This window comes from Electrophorus electricus, chromosome 20, assembly GCF_013358815.1.
Source record: "Electrophorus electricus isolate fEleEle1 chromosome 20, fEleEle1.pri, whole genome shotgun sequence".
Classification (NCBI taxonomy): Eukaryota; Metazoa; Chordata; class Actinopteri; order Gymnotiformes; family Gymnotidae; genus Electrophorus; species Electrophorus electricus.
The window spans coordinates 970,001-990,000 of NC_049554.1; the positions used below are offsets into that span (position 1 = coordinate 970,001).

The following is a 20,000-nucleotide window of genomic DNA, read 5'->3' on the forward strand; positions in this document are numbered from 1 at the left end:
ATTAATCAATGTGTTGCCAACATTGTCAATGTTCTATATCATTCAACATTTTATTTATTTGTGCTATCTTAAATGATTGTTAGAATAAAGGCTTATTGAAGTACCTTTTCTGATTTAAAAAAAAAAAAACTGATGCAGTTTTTAATCTGATAGTGGAATGTTCACATACGTTTGGTGATGATTAAAAAAAACCCTTTATATTATTTAATTTCTTTTATCTTTCATAAATGTGTATTAGATTTTGCTATTTTTTTAAACATCAACTAAAGAAAACAAATAGACAATTAAAGGAAAATATAAACACAGATTTTTCATTAAGCAATGAAAGCTAGGCAGCTAATATTTTGTGGTTCTCTTGTTCTTCAGCCACTGACACCCAAAATCTTGTTTCAAGGCATTTCTAAACAGCAATTAAGACAAGATGGATGGCAAAAAATATGCTAAATTATTCTGATGCTGTTATTAGTTGAAAGACTGGGAGGTCATAGACCCACTAGCCTATTTATAGCAGCTGCCCCTTGTACTGAGTATTAGAGACAGGTTTGCACAGCTCGGAGGCTGCTTTTCACACAGTGTACTTTTACTGTGCAACACCACTACAAGTGCTTTACATTGTCCTTTGGACATTACTGGTGACGTTAGTAACAAATCATGTCATTAATGAATGTATATTATTATTTAATCATGGCACTTAGTGGGCTGTCAACACAAGTGAGGAGGCAGGATGCATGTATGAAAGTCCTTTATTTGAAGCCATATCTATGGATGGGGGAAACTAAGTGATGAAAAAACACAAAAAGCAATATAGAATGAACAGAACAAGGCTATGGACAAGCAAAAATTTCAAAAAAGCATACAAACTCTAAGAGAGGACAAAACTAGAACTAAGTTGCAAACACTAAAAAACAATATCACAAAGCTGGCTGGTGACGTGTGTGTGTGTGTGTGTGAGTGTGAGTGTGTGTGTGTGTGTGAGTGTGAGTGTGTGTGTGAGTGTGTGTGTGTGTGTGTGTGTGTATGTGTGTGAGTGTGTGTGTGTGTGTGTGTGTGTTTGTGTGTTTGTGTGTGTGTGTGTGTGTGTGTGTGTGTGTGTATGTGTATGTGTGTGTGTGTTTGTGAGTGTGTGTGTGTGCGTGTGTATGTGTGTGAGTGTGAGTGTGTGTGTGAGTGTGTGTGTGTGTGTGTGTGTATGTGTGTGAGTGTGTGTGTGTGTGTTTATGTGTGTTTGTGTGTGTGTGTGTGTGTGTGTGTGTGTATGTGTATGTGTGTGTGTGTTTGTGAGTGTGTGTGTGTGTGTGTGTGTGTGTGTGTGTGTGTGTGTGTGTGTGTATGAAACAGGAGAAATGGGTGAAGAGTGGGAGGAGCAAGTAAACAAAACCAAAGTACAGGGTGAAATACCAGGCAGGAGCAGATAGCATGTAGGGGAAGGTGAACAGGGGAAGTGAATTGATATCATTACCGTATCACATACCATTTGAAAACCTGTAAAAACCTGAGATCCTTTTACTCCACCACTGTCTGATCTGTTAATGAAATCATTCCTGTTCAACTACAAGTGAGTTCATTGTCTGCGATTTGAGTGTGTGCCATTTTGAAGATTTGATAATAATTATTGATTCTAGGTTCAAGAAAATTGCCATGTTATTTATTTATTTAATTTTTTTGGTTTCTGTGCTTTGCAAAACAGCAGATACGTTCATTTTCCTCTTCTCCAGGTGATCTGAAGATAAAAAGTAAACTTGGTTTATTTCCAGACAGAGGCATCAGCTCCAGTTAGCTGGGGAGAAACGAGACACTTAATTAAACAAAAAGGTGCATCGTAGCTGAGAATATTTCAGATTTTCCTTTGAAACACTTCAAAGACCTGACTGAGTCAGAGCGGAGTTGAACGCAGTGTTCTCCCCGGGGTCCTACAACCGCTCCTCAGCATGTACCCCCACTTTCCTTAGCTGTCCAAATGTTTCTCTGGTATCTCTGCAATGTCTCCCCGGATGTTTTCCCAGTGCTCCCCCATCGTTTTCTCCGTGATGGTTACTACATTCCCGCAACATTTCTTCCCCTTTGCCTAACCATGACCTCAGAGTCCTTTCTGCATCTCCTCATCATTTCTTCAACGTTTTGTGAGACTCAGGTATGTTTTTAATATATTGACTCCAACAGCAGTAGCTACTCTCTGCCAGTATGTGAATCTCATTCAAACAGAACTGTTAATTTCTGCAGTGCAATAATTCTCCCACATCAGTCTCATCAACCTTTCAATCACTTTCAATAATTCACCCATGTCTACGCAGAATAATGCTGCATACAGTACAGTACAGCCTACAGGGAAATCGGTGGACCTCCAAATTATTTAGTGTTCGGTTATTAAAGATACCCAGACTTGTGAAAATGTTGGAATTATTGGATGACAGCAAAGTGCTCACTAACAACTGCTAGAAACCAAATGAATAACACACCCTGAAATGTAAAAACCAATTACACAGTGTTTTAATGTACATTTTGCAGTTTATCTTTAGTAAAGGTTTGTTGAAAGGTTTAACCATTGCTGGATGTTAGGACGAAATTAGGTGTCTGAAAAATGGTCTGTTGTCCTGTTTTCCTCCGACATCTAAATTGCAAAGTTTGCTTGGTGTGTTTCCGGCGGTTTTGACAGGGCTGTGTCGTCTTTCTCTGCACAAAGAAAGCTTTACTGCCACATAATTACATTCTACTGAAGTGTATGACAGTATTTCTCCTTTTCACTCTCTCTGCTTCACCTTCATACCTTCTTCTTCTTCTTCTCTCTCTCTCTCTCTCTCTCTCTCTCTCTCTCTCTCTCTCTCTCTCTCTTTCTCGCTCTCTTTTCTGGAACACTTTCTTACACTCTACCTCAATTTGATCCATCTTTCTCTCTCTCTCTCTGTCCCACAGTTTCTTTAATCCTTTTTGTCCTAGTCTCTTAAATTGCAGACCCTTTTGTAAATATGGAAGGAGTAGTGAGTCTTTTCTTTTCCTGCCATGGTCTCCAGTACTGGAGCAGGTGCTTTTAGACATGACTCAATGAAATCATGTCTTTTTTTTTCTTTTTTTTTAATTTAAGGCAGATTCAGTCCTAATACTTGCTCAGAGACACCTGGTTTGAGGATGTGTGAAGGTGTTGACTGTGTGTGTTTGTATGCACGTGTTCAGGGACTCTACACGTAATAAAAGTGCATGAGCTCTGTCTGATTTGGCACTGGTTGTATGTGTGGGAGCCATGGCAACCACTCTCTGGGTTCTATTTTGATTTAATGGCTTCGTGAAGCAATTACAGTCAAGACGTGTGAATGACTCTGAGAGAGCTTGTTCGTGTTTGTGTGTGTGTGTGTGTGTGTGTGTGTGTGTGTGTGTGTGTGTGTGAGAGATAAACAGTGCATGTTCCTGTGTATATTTTTGCTTGTGTGTTTGTGTAATGTCATTGTCTAAAGCTTACACTTTGCTTATGCATGGAGTGGAAAGTTATGGCTAACTTATGGCTCAATTATAAGACTCTAGAAAGGCACTGTATTGCTGTGTATTTGTGTGTGCTTGTAAGTCACCTTGAAATCTACGATACGACAATCAGCACTCCAGTGCCACTTACAAGACCATGGTTGTTGACATTTTGTCAGTTTGAAACTTCAAAGGCCCTTTGATGCAATTTATTATTACACACACATGATCACAAACCTATACTTTCACACATGTACACACATACCCAGACACACACACAGCATGCACACAAACCCTCCAGACACCTACAAGTCATGATTTCTGCTTCAACTCTCTCCTCTGCCCTATCTCAGGTGTATGAGGCGAGACAGGTGTCGACGGTCTGACGAAGCGTTCCGATTCACTGACATGATCGAGCATTGCGTCAAAGTAACTGCCCACCCTGACAGTGTGGCCATGTCAGAACACAGTGTACCTGTGAGTCCACATCCACTGTCGCTCCATGCAGACCTCACTAGCATCATTGTGTTTACACTTATGTTTGTATTATAACCTTTGCAAGGAGACTTCTAATACTTCTCTGGCTATTTATGCAGTTATACATTATTTTGTCTGGTTTTTGTTTCTTCCTGTTCTTTTCGTTTTTAATTATTATTATTCCACATGTGGAGAACACATGATCATATATAACAAACAGTATAAATAACATCTATAAAAGGTAATAAATATAGTAACATTTATTATTTAACAGTTAAATTTCACAAATTTGATCTTCAATGGCCCAGTGCACAATGGTGTGAGAAATAACACTGTCTAATAGCATGGTCAATAGTTATGACCCATCAGTATGTTTGGATATTGTGTAAAGTGTCTGAAAAATATTGATCAGGATGTTATATTGCATAGGCATATTGATCAGGTTGAGGCATTGACAAGGATCAGGTTCTAATCCAGGCATTCCGGTTTTGTGTCCCAGCTGCTGCTGGAGCTCAGTAATGTTCCTGACCTTTCGGATGGGGTCAGCTGCTCCTTTGGGAGCCTGGTTGGGGTGGAAGGGCATGTCAACGGCAACAGAGTCATGTGTTTATCTCCAACCGCCAAGGACATCCCTCTCATTCCTGCTGAGCGAGGTGAGGAAGTGAGCACGATTTCTAGCTGGTGGGTACAGGGCACTGTGGGCAGGCCCAAGGACTGGTTCTCTCTAGAATTAAGAATGTATGTTGGAAGTCTTATTAATGTTATCTGACGTAAAGGGTCACAATACTTCTATTCTCTGCTGCACTCTTCATTTTTTCAAAATACATTTTATATATATACAGTACCAGTCAATGATTTGGACTGAATGTATGTTTTTAATAGTAATACATAGTTTGTTTCTTATTCAAATATTAGTTGTTTAAAATTAGTTGTTCAAATATAATTTAACAAAGGTGTTAGCATATATATGAATTCATTTTCAAAACACACACACACACACACACATAAACGCAATTTTAGATTCATCCTCAGCAAATAGTTTTCTTTCAGAATTTTAGTTCTTCACATATACATGTGCTCTGCATATGTGAGGATGTCTTCAAGACTGATGGAAAAGTATCATAGCTGGCTGCCTCTTGAAGTTGGTTAAAAGAACACCATGAGTGTGTAAAGCTATCATCAAAGTATAGGTATAAGGATAAAATCTAAAATTTAGCATAACCATATATATATAAAAAATGTGTCTCCCTCTATTTGTATTTGTCTCACTCATTATCTTGGTCTCACTCATTATCTTATCCCAGACTGGTCAAGTGTGGAGTTGAGGCTGATCTCTAAGGAGACGGGACAGACAGTGGCCAGCACAGAGGTCAAATTTTACAACTGCAGCATGCACAGCATGTGAGTGTCTTTACCCAGCCCACCTTCCAATCAGCACCACACCCAGAACATGGTATAGCCCACACTTAGAACGTGGTATAGCCCACACCTAGAATGTGGTATAGCCCACACTTAGAACATGGTATAGCCCACACTTAGAATGTGGTATAGCCCACACTTAGAACATGGTATAGCCCATACTTAGAACATGGTATAGCCCACACTTAGAACATGGTATAGCCCACACTTAGAACATGGTATAGCCCACACCTAGAAGGTGGTATAGCCCACACTTAGAACATGGTATAGCCCACACTTAGGACGTGGTATAGCCCACACCTAGAACATGGTACAGTCCACACTTAGGACGTGGTATAGCCCACACCTAGAACATGGTACAGTCCACACTTAGGATGTGGTATAGCCCATGTATATAATGTGGGACATCTCACACATAAGACATGGCATAACTTGCACGTCGCATGTGGCACAGTCCAGACACAGAACCTGGTTTAGCTAACACACAGAATATGGTATAGACAACACACAGACCGACATATATCCCACACATAGAACATGGTATATATAGACAACAAATAGAACTTGATGTAGCTAACACATAGAATGTGGTATAGTCCACATGTAGAGTGTGGTGTATCCCACACATAAAATGTATGTAAGACTTTGAAAGCTAACTACAATTTTTCTATTCAGATATGAATTCATGGTATAACCAATATAACTTTAAACACTGGTTTCCCAAACATAGAGGAAACCTAATCTCTGAATTAACTGGTATGCTGATGGTGAATAAATGTTAATCTAGGTCTGGGTTACTCACCATCCGCAGTTCATCCCTGTTACACACAGGGATCTTAGCCACTGTGTGTGTGTGTGTGTGTGTGTGTGTGTGTCTTATCTTCACTCTCATTAATATTTTACTATAAACTGCTTCCCTCATTCTTCTCACTTGTGCTTCTCTTCTCTTGCACTCTCTCTCTGGTCCTGCAATAGAAATATCATAACAGTATAGATCATAACATAACAGTATAGATAGTGTTGTCATATCCTCATAACAGTATATTTAATTACTTATAGTAATTGTGTGTATGTGTGCCCATAAATGTGCACTCTTATAAATTAGTTGGTTGTTTTGAAGAATAACTTTAAACTCAGACATATGCACACATAAGCATGTACATGCACATGTGTGCACACACAGTGTAATACAGATTATAAGACGTTTAAATATTCAATATTCAGTCAGAAGATATGTACTTTGAAATCTTTGCAGTAACAGGCATTCTAACAATGTTTTGTATGTTCTATCTATTCGTTACTGCATTACTGTTTGGTGTGCGGTGTGTTTTAAAGTTGTATTTGCTGTTTATTTAAAGGTATTTTGTGTTTCAAAGGTGTGTTGGTTGCTGTCTAAAGGAGTGTGGTGTTTTAAAGGTGTGTTTGTTGTGGTCTAAAGGTGTGTGGTGTTTTAAAGGTGTGTTGGTTGCTGTCTAAAGGTGTGTGGTGTTTTAAAGGTGTGTTTGTTGTGGTCTAAAGGTGTGTGGTGTTTTAAAGGTGCTTGTTGTGGTATATGTGTTTGCAGGTGTTTATCATGTGTGAGCAGTACATTCCATTGCCACTGGTGTAAATACAGAAACACATGTACACATGACCCCACCAGCTGCTCCTTCCAAGAAGGACATGTTAACGCATCAGAGGTATACGCGCACACACAATATGCATTATAGTAATAATACTCACTACATCCATTTTCGGTTTTGCCATAATAAATACTGAATTTTGACCATAGCCATGTTTTTGACCTCTGAACCTTGCTCTTTGCCCCGTAGGACTGTCCTCAGTTGGTGCAGTCTGGTGAGATTGTGATCCCAGCAGGTGAGGTGAGGCCCATTACACTGAGAGCCCGGAACCTTCCACAGCCGCAGTCAGGCCAGAGAGGATATGAGTGTGTGTTACACATCCAGGGAGTGAGCCATAGAGTCACGGCTCTTCGGTTCAACAGCACCAGCATACAGTGCCAGAACAGCTCAGTAAGAGTGCACGCACACACACACACACACACACACACACACACACACACACACACACACACAAACAGTGCCAGAACAACTCAGTAAGAGTGCGCGCACACACACACACACACACACACACACACACACACACACACACACACACAAACAGTGCCAGAACAGCTCAGTAAGAGTGCGCACACACACACACACACACACACACACACACACACACAAACAGTGCCAGAGCAGCTCAGTGAGCGCGCGCACACACACACACACACACACACACACACACACACACACACACAAACACACACACACACATACACAAACAGTGCCAGAACAGCTCAGTAAGAGCGCACACACACACACACACACACACACACACACACACACACACACAAACACACATACACACAAACACACAAACACACACACACACACACAAACACACAAGAACACACACACAAGAACACACACACAAACACACACACACACACACACACACACACACACACAAACACACACACACACACACAAACACACAAGAACACACACACAAACACACACAAACACACACACACACAAACACACACACACACACACACACACACACACACACAAACACACACACACACACATACACAAACAGTGCCAGAACAGCTCAGTAAGAGCACACACACACACACACACACACACACACACAAACACACACACAAACACACACACACACAAACACACATACACACAAACACACACACACAAACACACACACACACACACACACACACACAAACACACACACACACACACACACACACACACACACACACACACTCTTTTCATCTTCCTCCTTCTCTCCGGCAGCCCTCCTTCGCTCTGAATAGGTATCCGGTGTTGTAAGGACAGTAGCTTGTTTATGCACTGCTGTTTCTCAGTCACAGTACATTACTCTCATATACTATCAAACAACTAAGACAAAGTTAATAGCCTCCCCTTTCCTTTCCGTTCTCCCCTCCTGGATTTACTCCCCCTCTCTCTCTCACTCACTCTCTTTCTCTCTTTCTAGTATGTCTATGAAGGGATGAAGATCAGTGAGTTAGCAGTGGACCTGTCCATCGTTTGGAACAGCAATTTCATCATTGATAACCCAGAGAAAATTAAAGGTAATGCAGCCATCGATTGCTTTTGCACACACACACACACACACACACACACACACACACATACAGACAAAGCAGAGAGAGACAGAGAAAGACAGTAAAAGAGTGGACAGAGAGAAAGGGAGCAAGAGAAGAGAGAGAGAGGAGAGAATGCGGTAGCTGTTTTACGATATAATTCTTATATACTTACTGAAATTCTGCAGTCAGACTTGGCTTGTACATTGCGATCTGAAATGTTCATTTTTACAGAAGAAGGCAGAAAAAGGCATCAACTCCAAATGATGTCAAAATTCTCATGATCTTGTGATAATTGCACAGTATTTCATTTTCATTTATTGACCAGTACAATTAATGACTGAGAAGACACCCCTGCTCCCCTAGCACCCAGTCCTTGGATATCTCAGTGTACACGTCTGTTTCTATAACCACAGTCCTTCTGTATCCCACAGTGCACCTGTACAAGTGCAGCGCGCAGAGGGAGAGCTGTGGCCTGTGTCTGAAGGCGGAGCGGCGCTTCGGCTGCGGGTGGTGCAACAGCGAGGGGCGCTGCACCCTGCGCAAGCACTGCCCCTTGCCCGGGCTCACGCCCGCTGCCCGCTGGTTCCAGAGGGTCACCCCTGGGAGCAAGTGCACCCACCCTCGCATTACCCAGGTCAGTACACAGCTCCGCCTGCTGTCTTGGCTTTTGCCCCAGCCGCTCACACTTTGAATTAATTCATCCTCAGTCCGGCAATAAGGTTTCACTTCTGCCCCGTAAAAATCAGAGAATGAGCCAAGCCCTCTGTTACAGAAGTGTGAGCCCTGCGGAGTGAAGCTGACTGTTGCGGAGCTGAGCCGTGCTCGTGCTACAGGGCGCTGGACCTTTGTTTCACTCTGCATGGCCCTGCGCTTCCTGATCTGCTGCACCCGCTTAGGATCAGGGGGACTCCATAATCGGCTGATGAGTGGAAGCAGGAAATTACAGCTGAATAGCAGCTATTGTACCATTGTAACAGCCATGTGTGACCGGGGCTGGGAAACCGAGCGGAATAAGAGACGTTATTTTACCTTTACATTTACATTTATGGCATTTAGCAGACGCGCTTATCCAGAGCAACTTGCAAAAATGTTTTGGCATTTACTCATAGACTGTATCCTAGCCATTCCAATAGGTTAGTCAGAGCCATTTTAGTCTGTGATAGGTCAATTAAATTGTGGTTTTGTGATTAATCATGAATGTATATGTGTGCATGTTTCTGTGTTTGTAGTTTATATGGCTTGAAATTGTCATATTTGGGGTTAGTTGTACTGTGTTTGGAATGAGATTGGGTTGTATTTGGACTGAGTTTGCAGTGAGGTTGGGTTAGGTTTAGGTTAAGTTTGGGATGGGTCTGGCAGAGTTTAAATTTGAGAATAAGACAGAGAGCCAAACAGCCTGCACATCAAAGCAGTGTGGTGCTTTGAAGTGGAGATTACTTTTGTCTCAGCACTTTGCTGAATGCACTTTCCTTACAGTTTGGAAATCTTCCTGTAGTCCAAGTCATTTAGATGTACTTCAACTTTGTTACCTACTCCCAAGTACAATTTACTCATGAAAAACTATTTTGGGAAAATACTGACAAATTCATATATTGACATATAGAGCTATGCTGTCAATTTGGGGGGAAAAAGTCTATTTAAACTAGGCCTCATTCTCTCTCTCTCTCTCTCTCTCTCTCTCTCTCTCTCTCTCTCTCTCTCTCTCTCTCTCTCTCTCTCTCTCTCTCTCTCTCTCTCTCTCTCTCTCTCTCTCTCTCTCTCTCTCTCTCTCTCTCTCTCTCTAGGTGAGCCCACTGGCTGGCCCTCCAGAAGGTGGCACAAGGGTGACCATCCGGGGCGTCAACCTGGGCATGTCTTTGTCTGAGCTGCAGGGCAGGTTGGAGGTGGCAGGAATCCCCTGTTATGCCAGAACAGACGGCTACATCACGGCTGAACAGTGAGGAAACACACACACACACACCCCTCCTGTTACCCTCACTATTCTTTATAATGAGAGGACTTCCCTTTTGCTTCTTAGCTACTCACTGAGCTATTGCAAGTGCAGGGTAAGCACTAATGTTTGCAATGCAATTTAAATACTAACCTGTGTAGTGCAAGGTGAAAAATAGCCTGTGCAATGCAGAGTAACCACTAACCTGTGGAGTGCAGGGTAAAGACGAACCTGCACAGTGCAGAGGTGAACACTAACCTGTGCAGAGGCAAACATGTGCAGTGCACTAACCTGTGCAGTGCAGAGTAACCACTAACCTGCGCAGTGCAGAGTAACCACTAACCTGCGCAGTGCAGACTAACCACTAACCTGCACAGTGCAGACTAACCACTAACCTGCACAGTGCAGAGGTGAACACTAACCTGTACAGTGCAGGATAAACATGAACCTTGAGATAATTAGACTCAACACACTAAGCGAGTTGTGGCTTTTTAAATGATTGGGCATAGAGGCATAGAAAGTCAGAAAAAGAGAAAGAGAACCTGAAGCAGACAGAGAGTGAGTGAATGAGTGAATGTGTGAGTGAGTGAATGAGTGAATGTGTGAGTGAGTGAGTGAATGTGTGAGTGAGTGAATATGTGAGTGAGTGAGTGACTGAATGTGTGAGTGAGTGAGTGAGTGAATGGGTGAATGAGTGAGATGTAGAGAAACAGAGTCAGGGGGCTTGAGACTGCATCCAAGCTCTGAGATGTCAGTAATTGGAATGCGCTGCATGCTGCTGTGCTGGATGGAGGAATAATTTGTTAGGTGTGTGTGTGTGTGTTTGCCTATGTGTACTCACGACAGTGCTGTAATTTGATTGGGCCACAGCTGGACTTCATTTGTAGTTGACTGTAAAAAAAAAACCAAAAACCCCAAAACAACAAAATATTATACAACACAGGGACATGTCACCAGAAAATTGGACAATTTTGTTGGCACATTAGGGCTTGTTAAAGGCCAGGAAAGAGGTGGTATCTGCAAACCCAGTTCTCCATTACCTTCCCCACTCAATAGGTACTGCAGGATACCATCTAATCTGGGTGCAAACAAACAAATGCAGCTCACCAGCTCACCAGTCCCCTGGTCAGTCCTAACCAGTCCTCACCAGTCCCCTGGTCAGTCCTAACCAGTCCTCACCAGTCCCCTGGTCAGTCCTAACCAGTCCTCACCAGTCCCCTGGTCAGTCCTAACCAGTCCTCACCAGTCCCCTGGTGCCATGATGCCCTAGTGTACAATCCTTATTTTGTGTGTTCTGAAAAACACAAATTAACTGTAATTTAAAACCCTCTAAGAGGTCAGTAATGCAGTTTCTGCATCTGTGTTTGTGCATGTGAGTATGCACATAGGAGTGCTTCTCCTCCAACTGTGATCAATTTCAGCTTCTAATCAATAATGTTATCAATTAGTGTAAAGCACTTTGTTACAGAGGTTGATCAGAACCTCATACTTGTGAGAGTGTGTATGAATTTGTGTGTGTGTGTGCACGTATTTTGTATAATTGTGTGTTTGCGTGTGAATGTGTGTGTCAGAGCCGGTCATACATATTCATACCCCTTACTGACCCACAGAGATACTGGTGATTAAAAACTCCCTCACTGTTACCATGGCAATACAATGATATGTAGGAGTGAGATGAAGATGGAGTGTGATGAGTAATGTGAGATTTAGCTTTTTAGAGAGTAAAAAGGAGTAGTAACACTGTGTGTGTGTGTGTGTGTGTGTGTGTGTGTGTGTGTGTGTGTGTTTTTCCTGTCCTACAGGGTCGTGTGTGAAATGGACTCTACAGTGGATGGCAGAGGGCCTGGTCCAGTGCAGCTGTGTGTGGGAGAGTGCAAGCCAGAACTCCGCACACACTCTTCTCAGCTCTACACGTTTGTGGTATGACTCTCTGACACACACACACACACACACACACACACACACACACACACACACACACACACACACACACACACAGAAATACATTATATTAGAATGCAACTGAGTGAGATTTAGCAAGTGAGTGTTTGGTCTAATATACTTCCAAACACTGTAAACATTATACTTCTGTTTAACATTTTCAGATCACAGCTCTAACAATACTGCTATACTCGGCATTGGTTAGTAAATTCTGGAATAATTAATGTTTCCTTTCCTAGAGGTGTATTTTCCAAAGACTCAGATTACTACTGCACTAATTTGCCATGAGATTTTCAAGCCAAAGAGAAGTTTAATCTGAGCCCAGAGCCCTGCATAGGTTTATGCTTTATATCGTTGTTTGTAGGGATCACCTAATGTACAGAAGCGTAAGTGTGCAGGAAGTATGACTATACTTTTCTATAAAATGTGCTTTATGTTAGACTCCCTGGATCATGTTTTTTGACCTTACATCCAAAAAGACCGAAATGAAGGGTGACAGTCAAATTCAGTGATGAGCTGGACATTTTGTGTCCCCACTTAGAACCCCAGAGTTCTGGGGCTGACCCCAGGACGTGGTCCTGTTTCTGGAGGAACCAAGGTCACTGTGGTTGGAGAGCACCTGGGAGCAGGCAGCAGTGTGCACGTGCACCTTGGCAACAACACCTGCGAATTCTCCAGGTGAGTGTGGATGGAACAATGAGCGGGACTGTGGGTGGGGGGATCTGGGAGTTTGGGGTCTGGGAGTCACAGTAAGGAGGAGTCTGAGTCTCAATAATGGGGAGTCTGTTGTGCTCCATCACTCACAGGGGCAGAGAGCAGCACAGACTTCGGCAATTCCATAATATTTCAGCCACTGCAGAAATGTTCGATTTCTATGTGAACCCACCTTGTTCATTTGGAATGCTTAAAGAGCGCACAGAGACTGATGAGTGTAGTTCAGTCTCATCAGGATTAATGTAGTAATGCAATAAAGCTACATTAAAGGTCACCAGTGCTCTGTAAAGTCAAATTTAGTCTCTATAAAATGGAATGTAATTTAGTTTAGTTCAGGTTTAACAAAGTGGAAATTAATGGCCGAAGTGGAAATTACAAGGCCTAATGAACTAAGATCCCAAAAAAGAGTGCTGCTTTATGTGGATAGGTCAATAAATAGCACATATATTTAGTAGGTGTTTTGTAGGTTATTTACAAGTGTTGCATGCAAAGATAATATTTAAATGAGACGTTTGTCAGCCACAGTGACTTCAGACCTCGGAGAGAAAAAGACATGAGGGGAAAACATGCAAAAAATGTACACGGCATTGCAAGATGGCTTTGCGGTTTCTGTTTTCTCCTTTATCATGGTCTCTTTTTTTTTTTGCCACATCAACAGTACCTATACAATGGGCAAAAGATTAGTACCTGCCCTGTAGTTGTGTGAATTTACACATTAAGCCTCCAGGCTTATACTTTCAATCTTGGTTGGTTGCTATGCAGGTATAAATTAACATATACATTTACATTTACATTCAGAGCACTTCAGAGCAGACACTGTTGTCCAGAGTTGTTTCCATTGAAGAAATCCTTATTCTTGTACATTAGCCAGATCTAAGGATACAAAACTAGAATTCTGTCAGAGAGAATACACATTAGGAATTACATACAGGTGTATTTGTTCTTTAATGTGTATATGTGCTATTAAGTACATTAAGATTGGTGATTCATCAAGTGCCTTGGAGTGGTTAGTAATTGTTCATGGACCTTCAGTCTATGTTTGAAGACAGCAAATTCAGCCATACAGACAGGTAGTGGGAATTCATGCCACCATCCTGGTGCTAGTACAGAAAGTCTTGGTGTGTCTTTCCTGTCTCTTGATGGGTGGTGGTTCAAGGCGAGCTGTACTCGAGGCAAGAAGGGTACAAGATTTGGTGCAGGGAGAGACATGTGCTTTCATGTTGGAGGGGTCTATTTTTGGCTTTGTGGGCGAGCGTCAGGGTTTTAAATCTGTTGCAGGAGACTACAGGAAGTCAGTGGCGGGAACACGGCAGTGCAGAGATGTGTGTGGATTTGGGAGGATTGTGCATGATTCATGCAGCTGCTTTCTGGATCACTTGCAAGCATGGCCATGAGCAGGGTTTTAGAAAAACTGAGGTCCAACAACTGAGCTTTCTAGGGGGGCTCAGGGGCATGATCCCCACAGGCCAGTGGGTAACACCCAATATCAGCGGGCATGCTCCCCATGTCGGAAGGCAGTATCATAAATTCTGTAAAACTCTGTGAAACAGTACTTCATGAGAATCTGGTTGCAAAATGTTGCAATTGCTGCAATCCACAGACAAGCTGGAAATAGAGAAGTAGCTAAATGATCACAAAACAACTGAAAATAATTCTTGGCAATGTTGAATTAAATTGTTCACACGACAGACCTCATTGAAATCCAATCATAACCAAATGTGGGAGCAATGGATAACCTGCCACTGCTAGGATAATTTTGCAATGAAGATAAAGTATAGGGGAGTCCCATTTTAACATGCATTTCAACCTATTATACAAACTAAAAAGAAAGAAAAGAATTTCATTTTTCATTGAACTTTGTGTGACATTGGTTAAATAGCTTGATAGCGAACATTTAATTCCATCCATACAATCTAGGTAGCTAGCTAACTAGCTAGCTAGTTGATTCACTTGAGTTAGACTAACACCCAAGGTCTGAAGATGAATGACATTTACTAAGTCTGCTAGTAAAATTCTAGTTTGCTAGCTACTTGTATCATGCTTGGCAGATTCAGCTGCCTGCCTGGTTTATTGACATAATCACAGAACCATCTTGTTCAGCAAAGAATTTGTAGTAGCAACATCATTTACTCCACCCACAATAAAACAGTGGTGCCGGTGATCAGATGAGAGAATTTTCAGACAATTATTTCACGACTTTTATTATATATAACTCGAATAAATATCAAGGTCCAGTCCTTGGTGGGATCATGGCTGTATTGCAGGAAAGCCTGCCAAGAATGAGTCCAGTCTTGAGATGCCGAGGGAAAGGAATATATGTTGTATAAGACAAACCTGCATGTCTACAACACTTTAATAACATGGACATACTTGTTTAATGTCTTTTTTTTTTTTTTTCTTTTTTTGCAACGGTGTGGTCAGGAAGTTCTTGATGGACATGGCCAGATCTTTGTGTGGAAAAAAAAAAAAAGAAAAAAAAAATTTGTCTCCAAAAGCATTTGCACTAACTACAAATTGCTGTCTCAGATAATTTAAAAGTAGTTTTTTAACTCCCTCTGAGCAGTGTATAATCCTGAGGCTGAATACCAAGGTGTAAGATTTTAGTATCACCTACTCTCTATGTGTGATTAACTCAGAATACACCTGTGTGAAGAATGGAAACCTTTGACTGTAAATGGATTTGTTGTATAATTCCATTACTACTCGTTTCAGTCATGGCCCTTCTACCTCAGACGCAGTCAATATCAGCCCAAGTCAGATGGTGCTTGTTTCCTCTGTGCTTGCAGGCGTAGCTCCACGGAGATTGTATGTTTCTCAGCGCCCTCTCTCTCTGGGGAGGGCACAGTGCAGGTGCAAGTCATCGTGGACCGAGCAGAGCTCACCAGCAAACTGAGCTTTGCGTATATTGAGGACCCCACAGTACAGCGCATAGAGCCTGAATGGAGCATCACCAGGTAACACACACACACACATACACACACACACACACACACACACACACACACACACACACACACGTGCACAACACAAATACAAAACAGCATTCTGCATATTGTAATATAAAACCTTACACTGGTATTTTGGGAACAGCAGACAACAGTTTGTGGCATTGATATTATTTGTGGCATTACTTGTGTGTGTGGTATTGTGGCTTTTCTATTATACTTTTAATGAGGATGAGGTGTTGGATGGATGGTACCTCAGAGAGAGAGATATGGATAGAGAGAGAGAGTGAGTATGAGACAGACAGAGAGATGGAGTGAGCGACTGTCTCAGGTGTGGAGCGATCAAAGTGCATTCTCCCCAACTCTGTGCCGTCACCCTGGAGTGGAACATTAGTTCAGGTGGCCTTTGAAGTGTGAGAGACTTCATCCATTTCAGCCCTAATAGTCACATCTGCCTCTCCATCTCCCCATCCGTCTGTCTTTCTATCTTTGTCTGATCCTTTCTTTCCCCTTTTCTCCGATGCACTTTATCTTCATTTTCTCTCTTTCTCTCTCTATCGCAAATCAATTTAGTAATCTTGACTGGCATGACCATATTCATTTGCCAAAGCAATATTAAAACAACATGAATAAACCTTTACAATATTAGGGAAATTAAGAATGCTACTATATGTTAATATTAATTAACATAAAAGGAACTTGATTATTCATAATAAGGAGAAAACACACTCTGTCGCTCTCTCTCTCTTTTGCCACATTTCTTTACCGTTAGCTGACTTGCAGTTCATGGTCAAGCCCATTCAGCATGTTTCCTAAATTTACCAAAACGCATTAGCACTTCTCTTCAGTGCAGTAAAGCTCTGCAGTAGCACCAGCATTTTAAATTTTTATTCATGTTAATGTGCTGATGCTATTATCCAGTCATATCTCAGGTGTATTCATTTATATCTACTCTCTGTGTGTGTGTGTGTGTGTGTGTATATATATATATATATATATAATGTGTGTGTGTGTGTGTGTGTGTAAGCTGTCAATGTGGTGATGTTGTTAGTGATTGGAACCCCTGTGCTGTATTCTGTTAGTGGTCACACCACCCTGACCGTGACTGGCACTAACCTGGACATAGTGCAAGAGCCTCGAGTACGAGTGAAATATGCCGGACACGAGTCTGTCAACGTTAGTACCGAAACTCTTCTGTTACCTACTGAAAAGTTTACTCCTTCCTGTTGTGTGCTGACAGGAACACATCTTTTCACAGCTTTACCCCTCATGGTTACTGATGCACTTCTATTGGAAAACCCTGGCATCACACAGACACTCAAAGGAACTAGTCCCTTATATAACAGGAATTATCTGTATGCAACCCGAAATTTGTAATAAATTGCATTTAATTCTAGAAAATAATTCTCTCTTTCTCTCTATCCTTCTCTCTCTGTCTCTTACTCACTTAAAACCAACTGAAATGACTGAATCAAATAAAATATTACCAAGATACAGAAAAGTAGATATGAGTAGTTCTTTGTGTTCCACATGTAATTCTTTTTCTTGTAATTAATAAGTAGTTTTAATATGTCTAGTATTATATGTTCTGTTTTATCATCACCCCACAGGTGTGCAAAGTGATTAACGCCACCACCATTAACTGCTTCGCTCCATCTCTGTTGGCCGATGATGCATCTAGCCAGGAATCCCTGAAGCACGCCGATGAGTTCGGTTTCGTCTTCAATAATGTCCAGGCCCTGCAGACCTACAACAGCACCAACTTCGCCTACTATCCAGACCCGTTGTTCGAGCCCCTCAGCTTGAGTGGGGTGCTGGAACAAAAGCCCGGCTCCCCCATTATTCTTAAAGTAAGACCCAATCAAATTGCGTCTTCATTCAATTAGGCCGTTTGGGATATGCAAAACAATGCAAAGGTAATGAGCGTTATACTTGCAATGTTCACACAGTGTTATGTTTATTCTGTGTGCATGCATGTTTGTGTGCTCGCATGTGTGTGTGCACGTGTATAGGGCAGGAATCTGGTGCCACCAGCACCTGGAGGGTCCAGATTAAACTACACGGTCCTGGTCGGTGACACGCTGTGTCCTGTCACTGTCTCTGACACTCAGCTGCTGTGTGAGCCACCTGCTCTCACAGGCCAGCACAAAGTTATGGTACACTACCTCACTACTTTACTGCCTTACTACCCTATTCTCTTACCAAATGACTCTCTTACCTTTTGTTACTCTACTGCCTCACTATCCCGCTTCCTCACAAAACTCCTGCATTTCTACCCTACTGCCTCACAAACACACTGGTTCACTAACCTACTGACTCACTATCCCACTGCCTCTTTAACGTACCGCCGTAATAATATACTGCTTCTCTACGCTACTGCTTTCCTGTCTTACTACCTTAATGCCTCATTTTCTCAGTATGGACACAGTGCAGAAACCTTGGGTTTAACTGGACTAGAGACTAGAGACTTATCTATCTATCTCTATCTACTCACTGCCTCAGTGACTCACTACATCAGTGACTCACTTCATTACTGATTCACTACATCAGTGCTTCCCTGCATCAGTGACTCACTTCATTACTGATTCACTACATCAGTGCTTCCCTGCATCAGTGACTCACTTCATTACTGACTCACTACATCAGTGCTTCCCTGCATCAGTGACTCACTTCATTACTGACTCACTGCATCCCTGCATCAGTGACTCACTTCATTACTGACTCACTGCATCAGTGCTTCCCTGCATCAGTGACTCACTTCATTACTGACTCACTACATCAGTGCTTCCCTGCATCAGTGACTCACTTCATTACTGACTCACTGCATCCCTGCATCAGTGACTCACTTCATTACTGACTCACTGCATCAGTGCTTCCCTGCATCAGTGACTCACTTCATTACTGACTCACTACATCAGTGCTTCCCTGCATCAGTGACTCACTTCATTACTGACTCACTACATCAGTGCTTCCCTGCATCAGTGACTCACTTCATTACTGATTCACTACATCAGTGCTTCCCTGCATCAGTGACTCACTTCATTACTGATTCACTACATCAGTGCCAAACTGCTTCACTGGCTCAGTACACTTTGCTACTCCTGCCTCCCTGCCTTGATGCTTTCCTCACCATGCTACTCCTTCTGCTCTTCACTGACTTTACTTACCAGTTAAGGTAGCTGATGAAAGTTTGCTGAAATGGGAACTAAGAGCGAGGCAGGGACAGCAGGGCGGGGCTGATCCCAGAACAGTTGTGGGCCTGGACACATGCAGCTTTAAACGAAATGATTGTTTTTTTGCATAATTTCCAGACACGGTCTTTAAGTCTCGGAAATGCATATTCTGTCGTTTCAGGACACTTCGGTCCTTTGAGAGGCATCTCACATGGGGGCTTTCTTTTTCTGTGTGTGTGTGTGTGTGTGTGTAGGTCCATGTCGGTGGTCTCCGTGTGTCTCCAGGTGCAGTCCACATCCAGTCTGATGGCCTCCTCACACTGCCCACCATTGTCAGCACCGGTGCTGGCGGAGGCCTGCTCTTCATCATCGTCATCCTCGTTCTGATTGCCTACCGACGCAAGTCACACGAGAATGACCTCACACTGAAACGGCTGCAGATGCAGATGGACAACCTGGAGTCCAGGGTGGCTCTGGAGTGTAAAGAGGGTAAGAGACACATCACTCACAATCACACCAGTGTGAGAATATTGTCCATACTCTTGCTTTTGCATGTTTGTGTCTGTGTATGTCTCCCCAGCATTTGCTGAGCTGCAGACAGACATAAACGAGCTGACGAGTGATCTGGACCGATCTGGTATTCCACACCTGGACTATCGCGCTTATGCCATGAGGGTTCTGTTCCCGGGCATGGATGATCACCCAGTGCTCCGAGAGTTGGAGGTGAGAGAGAGAGAGAGAGAGAGAGAGAGAGAGAGAGAGAATGAATGAGAATA

At 42.4% G+C, this 20,000-nt stretch overlaps 1 protein-coding gene across 3 annotated transcripts in view; it reads left to right on the forward strand.

Annotated features, from left to right (window-relative positions):
* LOC113583593 (plexin-A2-like) overlaps nt 1–20,000 on the forward strand; it is a 90,424-nt gene that overhangs the window by 50,696 nt on the left and 19,728 nt on the right. For 2 of the 3 annotated variants that reach the window (XM_035520207.1, XM_035520208.1), the window contains exons 6-21: nt 3,804–3,927; nt 4,427–4,580; nt 5,232–5,328; nt 6,911–7,025; nt 7,158–7,358; nt 8,410–8,506; nt 8,953–9,155; nt 10,306–10,457; nt 12,254–12,371; nt 12,934–13,070; nt 15,893–16,060; nt 17,134–17,227; nt 17,662–17,901; nt 18,064–18,207; nt 19,479–19,713; nt 19,805–19,947. In XM_035520207.1, the coding sequence (XP_035376100.1) occupies nt 3,804–3,927; nt 4,427–4,580; nt 5,232–5,328; nt 6,911–7,025; nt 7,158–7,358; nt 8,410–8,506; nt 8,953–9,155; nt 10,306–10,457; nt 12,254–12,371; nt 12,934–13,070; nt 15,893–16,060; nt 17,134–17,227; nt 17,662–17,901; nt 18,064–18,207; nt 19,479–19,713; nt 19,805–19,947 (2,422 nt within the window). Of the gene's footprint in view, nt 1–3,803; nt 3,928–4,426; nt 4,581–5,231; nt 5,329–6,910; nt 7,026–7,157; nt 7,359–8,409; nt 8,507–8,952; nt 9,156–10,305; nt 10,458–10,538; nt 10,567–12,253; nt 12,372–12,933; nt 13,071–15,892; nt 16,061–17,133; nt 17,228–17,661; nt 17,902–18,063; nt 18,208–19,478; nt 19,714–19,804; nt 19,948–20,000 lie in introns of those variants that run through there. The other variant, XM_035520209.1, reaches the window with a different exon arrangement.